This window comes from Sinohyriopsis cumingii, chromosome 2 (assembly GCF_028554795.1).
Source record: "Sinohyriopsis cumingii isolate HCF-2022 chromosome 2, ASM2855479v2, whole genome shotgun sequence".
In the NCBI taxonomy this organism is placed as follows: domain Eukaryota; kingdom Metazoa; phylum Mollusca; class Bivalvia; order Unionida; family Unionidae; genus Sinohyriopsis; species Sinohyriopsis cumingii.
This window is the reverse complement of record NC_142962.1, coordinates 24719006-24734366: the sequence shown is the minus strand read 5'-3', so window position 1 is coordinate 24734366 and position 15361 is coordinate 24719006. Positions and strand designations below refer to the sequence as shown.

At 37.8% G+C, this 15361-nt stretch overlaps 1 protein-coding gene across 2 annotated transcripts in view; it reads left to right on the top strand.

Annotated features, from left to right (window-relative positions):
* LOC149804490 (protein amnionless-like) overlaps positions 1 to 15361 on the top strand; it is a 72257-nt gene that overhangs the window by 32223 nt on the left and 24673 nt on the right. For both annotated transcript variants that reach the window (XM_089940705.1, XM_089940706.1), the window contains 4 exons: positions 7406 to 7502; positions 8246 to 8331; positions 13265 to 13397; positions 14817 to 14915. In XM_089940705.1, coding sequence (XP_089796831.1) covers positions 7406 to 7502; positions 8246 to 8331; positions 13265 to 13397; positions 14817 to 14915 — 415 coding nt within the window. The remainder of the gene's footprint in view (positions 1 to 7405; positions 7503 to 8245; positions 8332 to 13264; positions 13398 to 14816; positions 14916 to 15361) is intronic.

Genomic DNA, 15361 nt, shown 5'->3' with positions numbered 1-15361 from the left:
TTTCGATGATTACCATGCGATAAACGAACCTGCGTGCACAACAAGCAAAGACGCGGTGAAACGTCTGTCTATGATGCGTCGGTTGTTCGTATGAAGGTTCCAGCTCTCCAGCACGTCTGAGATTAAGGAGGACATTATTCTCAGGATGCAGTTAATTATGACGTAATGCATCAGACAATGATGCGCTAAAAATCACAACACCATGGAATTATAGGAGTGCCTCTGTGATCTTAAATCACAAAGACACTGAGGCTATTAACGGTGAACACAGCAAAGGCTTTGCATCGATTCTCGAGTCGTGGGAAATTCATCAACCCGGGGTCTTGATAGACTTTTGATAAATGCGATTGCTTTCACAAAGGTACCTCCCCAAACTTACTGTTCCACAGTTCAGACGGTATTAATACTCCAAATTTATATTCTGCTACGAGTGATAGAACACAACGACAATCGAAATAAATTTTGGCAATATAGAATTTCCTGTACAGGTAACCAAGACGTTACTCAAAGAGATTGAAGAACTCAACCCTGATATCGCTGTTAACTTGGACTCTTGGAACAATGTTATTTTATGCGTTTAAACTATCACCACCTGTACAAAGCAAAACATCATATGGGCGGACCTAGTTTGATCTGCCATTTGGAAGTGACATGAATGGCTTAGATTCACGACACGATTACATGTGGATAAAAAAGAATGAACCGGTTGCTTACCGATACATTAATTTTCGTGCCGACGATGCCTGCATATATTTAGCACCCAACAGTAGCTTCACGACCATGATATACACTGCAGTGGAACCATTAAAAAGCCGGAGAGTACAATCTTGCCAGCACCTAGCAAAATGTTTTGAATTTTACAGAGGTGTAAAGAAATATGAACCTCATGTGTATCATCTACGCGTTCAGTGTGTTTGCACGTTCTCAATGCCACCCGAGTGGTTCAGGCAAATATAACACAAGTTGATAAACAAATCCCACTTGTTTCTTCCTTCATTGTTGTCAGATGTGATGGAGCGACTGAGCCACCTATGATCTATTCTGACCAAGTCTTAGTTGAGATGTTTCTTAAGCTGCAAGACATTACGGCGAATTGGATCTGGAATTGTAGTCATGCACGCTATTTTACGGCGGACTCATAACTGTCCACAGTAAAAATGAAGTCGACAAGCTGGACCTGTCGAAAGCTCCTAAGTATAAGTTTTCCTACGAAAAGATAACCATTATACTGGGATCGTGTCAATATGCTTCACATACACACGTCGATTTAGTTTTTATGCATTCGACTATGGCATCGGATAAACTCGCCAATGAATTCAACATCAGCGAGTACCCGAAGGGACACCCTCTAAAAATTAGTGTAAACAGAATTTTGGTAGGTAAATTCAATGATACGTTTTCGGGCCAGCCAATCGAGACATACATAGAGCTTAAACTAAAAGTGTACGCAATCGTGGTTGTACCGCAGAGTGGACAATAATCTAGAATGCAAAATAAGTTCCCATTGTTGTGGTCGTACAAGATCTCCGGCTTAATAAGTGCGTGCAATGTTTGCACAATTAGCGCGAATTCGCATGCAACAAATCTGATCCGGTCGCGAAAAACCACATACCATAGCTTCTGTGTGAATTTGTCCGCGCTGGATTCAAAGCAGTGGATATTACCCGATAGAATCACTATGTATAGGCACCACGCGATTGTGAACATGCTATTTCAGACACAATCTTGGAAGTATTCACCTATCTTGAAAGATTATTTGCAGTTCCTCTCGCAAAAATGATCTGCTCGGTGGTTGCTACACGGGATGGTCTCGCATTCATTAGCTAGCGGGAGCAAGATGGTAACGTACTGAATTACCTGGCACATCAAGTCTGTGTGAGATTTTAAATATATCAATAGACCATATCGAGTCGGCTACGAGGTCTGTTTTCTAACGTTCCCCTGCATACATTTACCAGATCAAATTTTTCTGAGTCGGGCTTAATGTGATAGTTGTAAAACTGTTTTGTGGGAAACAGTTACAGTCCATTTTCAAATCGCTTCAGAGGGCTTTTACTCTATCATACGTGTGATTTCACTATTAAACGTTGATTAGTCTGAACGAAGCCGTACCACTCACCTGTGAGATTGATTTTAAGTGCTAGCACTCTGAACTCAAGACCGCTCTAGATTGTTAGCATTCCGGATATGAGTCATTAACAGTTCATGCGCATACTGCTATTCATTCCGCAAGGGTGTGACTGAGTCGTTCCACAATAGCCTGACCGCGATGCATGCAGACATGTCCAAGACGAACCATCACCTTATGTTTCATTTACAACGCATCAGCGGCTCCGAAAAATTCTTTTCCCGGATCAACCCTCAACAGCCGTGGCCATGTTAGCGGTGGACATGTATATATACGTTTACATGTGTCTGAGGCACTTGTTGATTCTTTAGTCGTCAGTGGCAGTGTTTCCTTGTATCTGCTGGCGACATCTTCTACCGTTAACACGTGCTTGTATATACGGCCATGACCGAGGCCACGTACACGTTTCTGATCATGTCCGAGTTACAAATAATAAGCCTGCTGAACTTCATTGGGTTTCTATCATCAAACCATCCATGGCAAATCTTTTCTGGCCGCGGGTCGGTAGATTTGCTATAATGCTTGTTTGACGAACCATTTTCGAGCAACATTGTGAGTCACTTTTGCTGCTCTTGCTAACTATCCAACGGCAGCTTCGCCCTCTTAATACCTGCGCGGACGGCAGTATATCGCGGACAAAGTCAAGTCCTCTAGGAGGCTATGATTTTCGCGGCCAGTTTCTTATCCTTGTCTGTTTGTTTGCTAGATTACACCTTTACATCCAGTTAGACTTTGTACGCCTCCAGTGAGAATCTTGGTCTTCATGTCATCTTTGGTTCACCTAGCTATACTGTCCACGACATACCCCCATCCCCCGATAGCATTCAAATCATCGTCACCAGTACACGCACGGATATCACTTGATGCTTCTTACGCTAGATCAAGTCGGTAGCATGCAGCATCGGCACATTTAATAGGTGTCTCTTCCAGCTTCGGTCGATTGTTGCAATCCAGTCATGTTCCACGCCCGCAATAATTGTATCTGGGGATATGCTTTTCAAAAGGTATTTGCCACATGATCTTTCAGGTAGCTTCGCTAACGTGATAGAGATATTATTGCCGAGATTTGCTTAAACCTGGAAGGTTTCACGAACGTAAACTTCTTTGCTTTATATCGGACACAAGTTCCACCGATCTCAGCACGACCATTATGTGTGTGAACTCGAATTGAATTTCTATACGAGTTTTCATGCGGCATCACACATACACACTATGAAGGGATGACTGAGTTATACACCAAGTAATATTCAACAAGGCATCACAAAAGAGAAAAGTCAAGGATGCTTCCACCATCATTGACATATCTGGGAAAGCAGTACTCAGATCACGGTGGCGCGTTTCCAAAGTCATATATGGCAATGATCCATGGCCAAATTGGATCCTGGAATCTCATATTGTGATAGCTACCGTGAAATTGGTTGCACGAATATATACTATTCGCTGATTATCAGCTGTGATATGATGTAGTTAAGGAATTTAAGGAAATGCTTGCGTGGTTCTTGAGATGCAAAGGTTTTGCTATTGATTTTCTTTACCAGAGTCGATCAAAACTCCGTCGTTGAAAACCTGGAACCGAGAGCGAATAATGTTGCTGTGTACCACAATGTAATCGCTGAACATCAATACAACCCTTCGAGAATATTTTCCCGATATCAGCCTGAAATCAGCAGGAAAACACAGACGTGATACATATGATAAAACGAATCGCATACTTACTTGAAATGAGCAGGCACTACTACAGTATGATGACGATATTTAGTGGTATTGACGCGCATGGTCTCACAGATATTCATCGAACTTATTGTGCTGCACAATGCTTGTGGAATGCGATTCAATATATGTTTGTAGAGGTCTCCCAGGACCCATATTGTTTCTCACTACTTACTTGACTACTGGGCTTCAGAGCGTTCTCGCCACCGGGAGATAATATCGTATGAGTCTAGAGGCAAGCGTCTGACAAAGCAATTTAGCAAGCATTATTTACATATATTATATGAAATCCACCGGCGATGCCATATCAGAGGGTGCTGACCAACTCAGCAATGCTACGTGCGAACAACCAAATCTTCGTAGCTATTTCATCGGTGCACGCAAACGTGGCAAAGATCTGTTACAGTCGCGACAGACATCAAGGAAAAGGCTCACAGCTGGCGTTGAAGAAACGTTTGCACCGCTGATTACACCAGCAACAGAGATTCTTCGCCATGACCCCTGACACCGCAGAAAAAGTGCAGAAAGTCGCGAAAACCATCACATCGATGATTGGAACAGAACAAATCCTTGATTGATCAGACATGGGACAGTGAACTTAGCGAAGCTACGGTTAGAGGACATACAACACTGCATGGATCGCTTAAGAAGTTGCAATATCAGTATTTGATAGCATCAAAAGCATTGCTAAGGATCAGTTGAAAATCTGGTTTAGCAAGCGCTTCAATCGATTTTGATGGATGATTAGTAACTGAAGCACCGTCAAAGGTGGCTGAACCAAAGCAAGTACTTCCATCAACAGCAACAATGCCCACGACGGTTAGAAAATCGCCAATAAAGATGTCAAACAACGTCTAATTATAGTGGCAATGGGTAGATAATTACGGTTGTGGACGAGGTCTGGCCGTAAGTTGCGAAACCATAAAAGGTATTAGACGAAACCAATAATGTATAAATAAAAACAACGGCTACAATCAAAGAAGTACCCGACACTGTGTTTGACGTGTATGTGCCTGATCTCATTGATCGGAACAAAATAGATTTTCAATATTATCCGTACCAGGCGAAAGATCCCGAATTCAAAGGTTTAATATAATTACAAATGCAAGATACGTCTCGGTATATCCTCCCGTGTAAACTGGAACATAATATTATTGTGGACCTGCAACATGATGGTATAAATAGCAGACATATTGGTATCGTCGCCGGTATATTAAACGACAACCCTAATTACAAGCTTGGATCTGTACAAATGTCTGAGACAACTTCACAGACGTTTATTATCGTTTTCGTGTGCAATTCCTCTCAGTCATATATTCGGGTTTTGCAGAGATCTTCGCGAAGCTATTTTCTGAGCCGAACACACTGTCACATTATACCGAAAGGGTGACAGCAGTGATGCAATTTAGCATCATGGTAGTGCAGCTGAAAAAGTTATGTTATTGAAATTGGTATTGTGCATGCTTGTGATAATACGTCAGTGGCTACAGAAACACGTTTGTTGTTTTTTATGTCTTGGAGGTATACCACAGCTGTCTTTTCCTACGCTCACCACTGACTCGTATGTAGGTAATGTTCAGCAGTTATTACGGTAAATAACTACCCAGCAAGATGTCAAAGCAACAAGACATGTTATGATAGCGTTCCGAACTAAAGCTCGGGGACGTGTGGACTGTAAGTGAACACATTTTTTAGACATGTTATGAGTGTCTGAAGTATTTTTGTGGTTAAACGGTTATTAGGATCCCTCCAAAGAAATTTTGCTTGATTTTACAAACAATCTTGTCACACATGCATATTCCCAGCGATGGTCTTTCATAGGCCGAGACCAAATGTTGACACTTGTCTGATTATTTCCTAACATAACTTCACTGCGTTATGCCCGATTTATTATTTTATATCGAAACACCTGGACCTATTCAGACAGTCAGTGGTCGTTATGCAATTGCATGCGCATGTTTCCCGCATTGTTTTGATTAGCTGTGATAAAATGTTGTTGAAGACGCGGGTCGTCGAATTCGGGTCAGTAACGCGCCTGTGGAAAACCCATAATTGCTGTAGTTGTTGTAATTAAACAGTGCAATTAAAATAATAATCACGAAGTTAACATTGGCTTTAGTGAAAATGACTATGGAAACACGTCCATTGAAAATTTTTGATTTAATCACGATGACAAGGTTAATCAAGCATTTCCGATGTGTCTGTACGGTGTTACGAACTTGCGGTAATGATCTGGGGAACGCTGAAAGCTGCCATCATCAAAGTGGATCTAACGACCGGACATGGAACGTGTTCGGAACTATACGTGATAACGCCTCGACATCTAGTATATTCTGACTCATACTGGCCTGCACCGGCACTTAAAGTTGATATTAATTAAAACGGAGCTGCAGCACTTATGGACGACCGCTACATCATTCAACACTATCGTTCCAAACTCAGATGAACGACCCAATATGGGGACATCTTGTCAAACCATTGATGCACTCTCAGGAAGCAAAACTTCCTCAAGCGCAACCCCGCTGAAGCTTATTGGCTGAACACTATCACTTAAAATTTCCTCTTAAAACGTATACGAAATGCCTATTAAAATCTCCGGACGCGAAAATGCAGAAACACGACGCGCAGGTGATGATTTGATAATGTCTTCCACAGAAGCAGATAGTTAATGAATTTAGCAGCCGGGTTGTTGTTGGCATTCTTAGGTCTGGGTCTAGGTTGTTGGAATTCCCCTATAATTTACGTGGATTCCCTGATATTTTGTCCAGGTTATTATGTAACATACTTTCTAATTATAACTTATATTTTATTTTTTAAACATTAAGTACTTTATAGGAAAAAGACAATGATAGATTGGAAGTCACTAGCAAACTCACCACAGTAGGATTCCCTGTCAGTTGTACTGAGCCATCGTCGTTGAATAAGAACCTCAGATGATATTTGACAAAGAAACACTTGTCTGTGTAACAGTCTTTCGGATAAAAGAAACGAAAACCACTGGTGACACAAAGCAAAGGCGCAGCCCATGTAAAACCATTGCAAAATCGTTCGTTCGATATATAATTGTATATATTATCCTAAAAACATTATCACACCGCACTCTCTAGCGTGTGACGCGAGGGTAAACATTTGGTAAATTTACAGGGTATAGAAGACGTTAACCCATGTCAGTAATCCCGGTCTAAATCTCCCACTCTCATTCTACTCATTCAAAAATTGGACACTGAAAATTCATCCGCTGTCTAAATTTGGGTTAAATAAAAAAAGAGCCTGATTTCAGACAGCTATTGAACCCCTAGCCCTGACCTTTGGAATATCCTTATAACCACTTACATAGTGGGTGCCGCCCTAAATGTGATCTGTGCGTTGCACGTTCGATATTACAGCACTGAATAGTCTTTCATGTTCTCATGTTCCATTAAACCCCAGCCAACCAACGAACCAACAAACCAACTTATCTTCTGTCAATCGGTTTTGTTTTGATCAATGTTTAGAGTTTTGGGTTGTTTTTTTTTTAAACTACCATACACCCTTGATATTAATTAAAATTTTCCATGTATTATTCAGCTATTGGACGCCATTTGTGCCCTCCAATCTCCCCGATGTGCCAGACCAAGGTGTACAATAGCGTTTCGTCCTGCAGGAGCATGCTGTGACATGTGCGGTAAGTTAAAGCCAATCACAATTTGCAGACCTAACGAATATACCCTACATTGTGACAAGCGCTCTTAAAGTATATGATACTATGTTCGAACAAATATTAAAGTTTCTATCATGAAAATGTATGATGTCGTCATCCTCTGCAGCGACTTTAAAACTAAGTCCGTCTACAAGATTCATGGGTTCTTGAATAATGTTTCAACGTCATGATTTATTTATTTATTTATTTATTTATTTATTTATTTATTTATTTATTCAAACCCAAATTCATATTGATAGAGACGGTAAAAATTAATGTATCATAAACAACGCAATATAAGGTCGATTTACATTCTCTCCATACTATCTGTATATGTCGAAATAACGGCAGATAAAAGTCAGCGTACATTTTCATTCAGGTCCATAAATTATTTCTTTAAGTGAGTTTTTAAAGGTTGAAATATTGTTAGTCATGATATCTGTGTTGTGTGTTTTTAACGGCTTTCTTCGAGCTTGTAAAAACTGTTAATGATGTTCAAACATTTTTTATTTAGCACCAAAGACTTTTGTTTCTAAGTATTTCTTCTTCGAACACTTTAAGTTAATTGGCTGACTAAAGATGGACTGCATATACATTTAGAAACAAAAACAAAAGTCAAAATCATTCACATAGTCTCTTAAGATGATCTATTTCATGTTTAGATAAAAGTGCAGTTTGCTTTGTACTACTAATTAGTCTTTAAATACGTATTTTTACCTATTTCTCAGGTGGAATATTTAATCTAACGTACGGTAGTGGTTTCAACCTTGAGACACTGAGGACGGGGATAAAAAGAAACTTTCTGGATGGAAAGGTTGCATATATATATATATATATATATATATATATATATATATATATATATATACATACATACATGCATTCTCAAGATAGTATCACTGGATACGACAAGCAGAATATCCTCGGACACATTAATTTGAGTCCGATTTTGACATCGATTGGAGATGCACATGCATTTTACTCCTCCTTAACTTTGAGACTAGTTGCATATGTTTTTGAGTGCAGCTTCATCTGGTGACTAACATCATATTCAATTGATTCTGGTTTGACCTCCAGACTTGTTGCTTATAAATTTAATTTCAGTTTGTTTGTTTTTTTTTTTTTGGGGGGGGGCACCAGACAGATGCCCCCCTCCCCAATCTTAGCCAAATCTTATAAAAGGTTTATATGTATTTGTTACCCCCAAACGTGTGCTGTTTTTTTTTTTGGGTTTTTTTTGTTTTTGTTTTTGTTTTTTTTAATTTTAAAAGATTTTTTTTATTTCGAAATTTGGAGTAGGGTATTTCTAAGTTTCCCTAGTGTGTCTATAGGGTTGTTCCTCCGAGAGTGATTTCTATTATCCTCTCGGATTTCCTTCCTTATTATTTTGTCGAACTTGCTAGGGTCACCTACGTCCCATGTTTGCTATGTGTGTATGCTATATGTTCTGATTGCTATTTTTGTGTTTTCTTGTTGGGACAGCAGCTATGCCAAATTTATCGAAAACCCAGTTGCCTTATCTTATCCCGTGTTTATATTTACATCGGGATTGTTTATTTAAAATTTTCAATTTTGGCGAAGAGTGTTATTTTGTATATTAATTTGAAACCCTTATGGTTTATGTGTGTGTACCTAAATTTATCACTCTTGCATATAAAATAAGATTGAGACTATGCTCGAAATGGGGTCTATACTTTCTTTATTTGTGTATGTCTCCCATCTCGAGCATGTCCATCTTTTATTTGAATATTATGCCAAAAAGCCAAAAAAAATCTACCTGTAAATGGTCTTCCCTTTCGGGGTATTTTGCACAGTATGGAAACTGTACTATTGTTAATAGGATTAAAACAAAAAATTCTATAAAGTTAATCTAATTAAAGTGTTATATTTGAATGTCTAGTCCATGAGGGTTTCCTTTCCAGACTATTTCATGGGCCTGTTCACTTCGCGTAGCGCCATGTGACGTAGCCCCATGACGTCCTTATCTGTACTTTCCTCATGGTGGACATTCTCATTTTTTATCTATGATAATAACCTGACCACATTCCTTAATGGTTGAAACTATAAAGTTAGTTATTTGATATAGGGTGTTTTTATTGTAGTTTCCAACAAGGTATAAGATATTCTGTGGTTTATATATATTGCTCTTTTTAATTTCAGTTATAATTTTTTCTCTATTTCCTTTAGTAGATGTACATTGTAGTAAAGTATGATATTTATTAAATGGACCTATTTTACACAGTGGACATTTCGGCGGTACTCTGACCATGTGCCGTCTCAATGCAGCCTCTCCCGTCAACCACGCATCATGCATGTATTTGAAGCAGAGGCTTTATATTTTAAGGGATCCTAGTTTAGACCAGTGCCCCCATGCTCTTTTCCAATTTACATACATATGTTCTTTCTCTATCTTACATGGTATACTCCCTGTAATATCTTCCCGTATCCAATTATAGCTTAGATTTTCCTCAATATCCCAAAAACCTTTTTTGTCTCTATATTTAAGTCCTTTATCCCTTTAAATTTCCTAGGTGTTTCTAAAAGTTTGCTGAGTATATTATTTTTATAAATATATATTCTATTTCTTAGGGTAAAACCAATATATATATATATATATATATATATATATATATATATATATATATATATATATATATATATATATATATATATATATATATAGTCTAGTCTCTTTTTTAAATTGTTTTCTATGTCCCTATTATTTGTTTGTTGAAGTTGGAAAATAATGGATTCCTTTTCTAATTTAAGTTTCTTACTTTTTATATTAGAGAATTTAATTGCTATTTCTTTAAATTTCTTTTTTAAAATTTCCCATTCTATAATTATATGTTTTCTTTTTGTTTACAATTTTTTATTTCATTTTTAATTTCATTAATAAAATTATTATCTTTTAAAATTGAATTATTAAACATCCATTTCCCCCTTCCCCATCTTTTTTTGTTAATTTCTACTGTCAAAAAAATAAGCTTATGATCCGAAATTTTAAAATTTGATATCCCTGATTCTTTGTAGATTTTCTCATCAAAATTTGTAACTAGAAATTTGTCTAATCTACTCCCTTTATTTATTTTGTATTCATATGTATATTCTTTCCTTAAAATGTTAAATCTTCTGTAAATATCTACTAGTTTATGTTTTCTTATAAAATTTTCCATTTCTGGTTTAATCCTTAAATCATTTGATGTTAATTTCCCCTCCCTGTCTATATTATCACCTATCCAATTAAAATCCCCCCCCCCATAATGACGTTTTCCATATTATATTTTTCTAAATATTTTAACTTTTCTAAGAAGTTTTTTTTATAATCTCCTTTTGCTGGCATATATATGTTTATAAAATGTGTTTTTTCGATGATTATGTGTAATAGCCTACCTTTGAAATTTTCCTCTTCGTTAACCTTTTACCAAAAAATACCTTTTTTTATTTTGTTTCAGAATTGCTACCCCCCCCCCCTTTTATGTCATTACCTTTATAATCATTTGTTAATAAAATACCATTTAAGTAACTTTCGCATAGTGCTTTATTTTCATTGTTAAAACCATTGTGTGTTTCTTGAAAAAAGTTATATCATACTTTATATCTTTTGGAATTTTCAATATTTTTTCCTTATTTATTCCATTAACATTTATAGACAGGAGCTGTAAGTTCATTTCTTCCATTCCTGTCTCTACCCAGGGTGTCGCATTGATGGTTATACCTTCTATGTTAAAAATTTTAGATTATAAGATTTGTTTAGTTTGTTTAGTTTGTTTAGTTTTGTTTAATTTTATTAGATGGGGACACTGGTCTCCCCACCCTCCTCAGGAGAGTTGGGTGTAGTTTCGGTTTCTGACATTATTGTGGTGTTTGTATCCTGCAGTGTAGTGTTTGATTCTTGTATGGTTTCAGTCTTTATTGTTTCTCTTGTTTCTTCTTGACTCGTATATTCCGTTTCCATTCCGATTTCTGATTCCATTTCTGATTCATCTTCATCTTCAGCATTCTCATTTCCCGATTCGCCTTCGTCATCTGTTTCATCTTCTCTTATTTTCTTGGGTTTGCCTTTTTGTTGTTGAATTGGTTCTTTTCTGGGAGATGTAGTTTTCTCCAGTGGAGACACCGAATCCGCCTTTCTTTTGTACCTGTTTCTTCTCGGTAACGGCATCGAGGTTAGCGGATGTACAGATGTTTCCTTTTTTTCTTCTTCATGGATTGGTTCTATTTCTAAGGCTTCGAACCTATTTCTTGTCTGCACTCCCCCTTTTGCTGGTGTCAAAATCTTCCCTGTTTTATTGGGGCTAAGTATCTGTTCCCATTCTGGAGTTTTTGGTCCTTCCTCTATATTTGTTAAATCTATTTCCGGCAGGGATTGGATTGTTTCCTAATCTGTTTGCTTTTCCTCCCTTATCTGTCTAATCAGGTTTAGTATTTGTTCTGCTGGCTGCTGCTGTTGTTGTTGTTGTTGATGCTGTTGTTGCTGCTGTTTCTGGCGGCGACTTTGCCTGCACAAGTGTTTGATTCCGGTCTTATTGTTTCTTGACAATCCCTGGGGCCATGTCCCCTTTGATAGCAAATTGGGCAGAATCTGTCATTCTCACATCCTTTGTACCATGCCTTTAATTTGAAGCCCAGCACATAGAAAAAGAGTGGTATCTTTTTCGCATCTTCTCTGTTGACGTATATCAGTCAAATCCCCGACTTTATGGGGGCAAACCCCCATACAGTTGCCATTTTATGTGTTATCACTTTTGCCCCAAATTTCTTTTCAATTTTCTGGATCAGTTCAGCGTTTTCTACTTCCATGGGTAGTCCTATCACATGTATTTCAGTAGCCTTGGGCTCAATTTCCCTGATGAATGGCGGTGTCTTCGTTACTCTTACTTGAATCTCTTTTATTTGGATGAATTCTGCCTCTATCAGGGGGGTCTGCTGTTTAGGATAAATTACGAATTTATTTATCCCACCATTTTGCAGTGCATCAATCTTTCCTATCTATATACCCATAGTGTTCAGAGCCATTAGGACTTCAGCTTGTCGAGGCATGGAGGGTGTGTCGCCAAAGTCCAAAGTTTGACAGCCTTCAGGGTGACAGACTATAAGCCTTCTGTGTTCCACAAATGTGTTAAAATATTGCTTCAATTTTGACCCTCTTGGTATGGATCTCGCCGGCATGGTTTCTTCTTCCATTCTAATTGTAGGTTGGTGAAGTGTTATCACCGCTTGCAGGTCTCACACCACAATGTATATTTTAACACTAACAAATTTTTTTAAGTTTTAGGCGGTAAATGTACCTAAATTTGAAACAAGGGATCTATTTAACAAGATCCTGAATAAATAATTTTCTTTTCAAGATACAAAAATGGGTTTTTAGAGTGTTCAAGTCTCAAAATACAGTGGGTTTAGGCAAAGCTGAGTATAACTCAAAACACTTCCAATGGTTACTAATCCCAGCCGGGATAATTGTAAGCAGTAGACAAGGACAAAAAAAAAACAACGTAATTAAATGTATTTAAATATAATGACAAGGTATAATAATAGAGAAATACAAAAGGTGTTAGTATGTAAAGACTCTCCCCAGAAAATCTTTCTTTGTAGACTTCTCTAGCGAAAGTGTTTTGTAATAAAGGCTTGTATATTATTTTAGTTCCTATTAAATATTTCCCAAACCTCTTAACAAAACCGCCTTTTGTACTGGTTATTATGATTCGTCACGTATATCGGTGTTTATTTTAAATTCCCTTTCTTAGGGGGAGTATCAAGGTGTCTCCCTCTTCGTATCTAAGATAACCAGTGGAAACGTACAGATGGTACTGTCTGATAGTCAAGGGGGAAAACTCTCTTCAGCTGTCGCCCGCAGTGTCAAGGTCGAGCTTGAAAGAGGTGAGATACATAGACGGTATTTCGTCTGTTTGCAGTCTCTGAATTTGCTTATCAGGCTATAGTAAACATGAGTAGTTATACGAGTCACTTCGACCCCTTACGGATTTCCCTGTTAAAAAGATCGAAGGATTATGGTCCAATTTTTGGCCACAGTGACGCTATATGTAAACATATGTGTTTAAGAATGACCAGTGCACCATATGTACTGTCCCCAACACCGTGTGTAAAAACCAACACCCGGTCATCTACAATCCTCAGCCCCACGTTCTGCCACTAACATGCACGTGACAGAAAGTAGTAATACAATTCCGAAACTATCACGGACTGTAACTGACCCATGATTTCAGAAACAATGTCATTATGGTTCGAAACCCATACGTTTACATACGTCACTATGGCCCCAAAAATGGTCTATAATTCTTCGACCTTATTAAATGGGAGTCCCATACTCCAGTGACACCTCTAACTACAGTTAGCATGCGAGAATAATATTATCATGTGCGACTATGGTTACCCCTCTTTTTACCGTCCTTTCTTGTTCATTTCAAAAACTGAGATCAACGTACATTTGATGTGTTTACATTAAAATGACCTGTACGACATAAAGAGCTGTGAAAAGGTAGGGTTCATAAAGTATTCTATACTGGGCTATGATAATATAAATTGACTAAGTGATTGATATAGTTTAGTAAACTGTATATTTAATATTTTTTCATAAAGTTGTATTGCAAATTAATGAGTATTATTCCTTTTTGTGAAGTATTTTGTGAAACCATCCTCATTCCGTCATTTCGCCAGTCAGTCAGTCCATCCCACCCATCTCTGTTCGTTTGTTCGCCAGTCAATCAGTCAGTCGGTCCATCCCATCCTCTGTCCGTCCGTTCCCCAGTCAATTAGTCAGTCCGTCCATCAGTCTTTTCGTTATGGTATCTCCTCATAATCCATTAATTCAAAATGATGAAACTCTGTAGCTTTGTTGCACTTCATGCAGCCATGCGTAAGAGGGGAGTCACACTTGGCTACCACCCCTGTGTCCCTAAAATGAGGTAAAAGGTCAGATTACAGACATTTTTGGTCTAGTTTTTTTTCTGAGCATGCCATCATAGTAAAATGATGCATCATATAATATATGATGCATTTTGCATTAGAACCTCTGTGGTCACTGTCTTATAGTGCATACCCGAAGACTGGTAGGTGCTTCTTTTTTGGAATATGCAGTAAAAAGCGTTGGGATTTGTGATGGCAAATCATTGCTGTTGCACAGGTTTTATGTTTTGTTATTGGAAGAAAATGTTATTGTTCTTTAAACTTAGTAAGGTTCTGAATATTTCCTTACGTGACATTTCCTTACGTGATATTTCTTTACGTGATATTTCTTTACGTCATATTTTCTTACGTGATATGTGCAATTTCGTCTAGATATCAGGGATGGTAGTTTTGGGTATGGTATCAACAAATTCACGTTGAAGACAAGCGATGACCAGAATGAGCCTGCAGCCGGAGGTCTCACCGGCACAGGTAAGTTGCATCTGTCCTTGAATGTACAACGCTCACAAGACGGGGGTATTTGATCCTGGTAAAGATTTTGAGGTCAGAGATCTCCAATATTATTTATAATATCTGCATGAAATTTATAGCTTTGACTTTTTTTCACAAATAAATACCACTGTAATGTTTGAAAGACTTTAATATGAACTACACCTACGAATTATAGGAAAATAAGTTTCGACGTAAATTCAGTCATTTTCTCATAAAGTTCTATGGATATTAGTGTGCATCTTTTTCTGTTTGGTTGCTGATTGCATTTTAAATGTAGTTGGGCTAAATCAACATTTATATTGGCAGGTCACTACCCAGCATAAATAATGACAGTCTATAACACGTTTCCTCCTTGCAAACTCCTATGACCAGAATGAGTGATCAGTTATATAACATTTTACGTCGACCCTGCCAATTTAAAATTG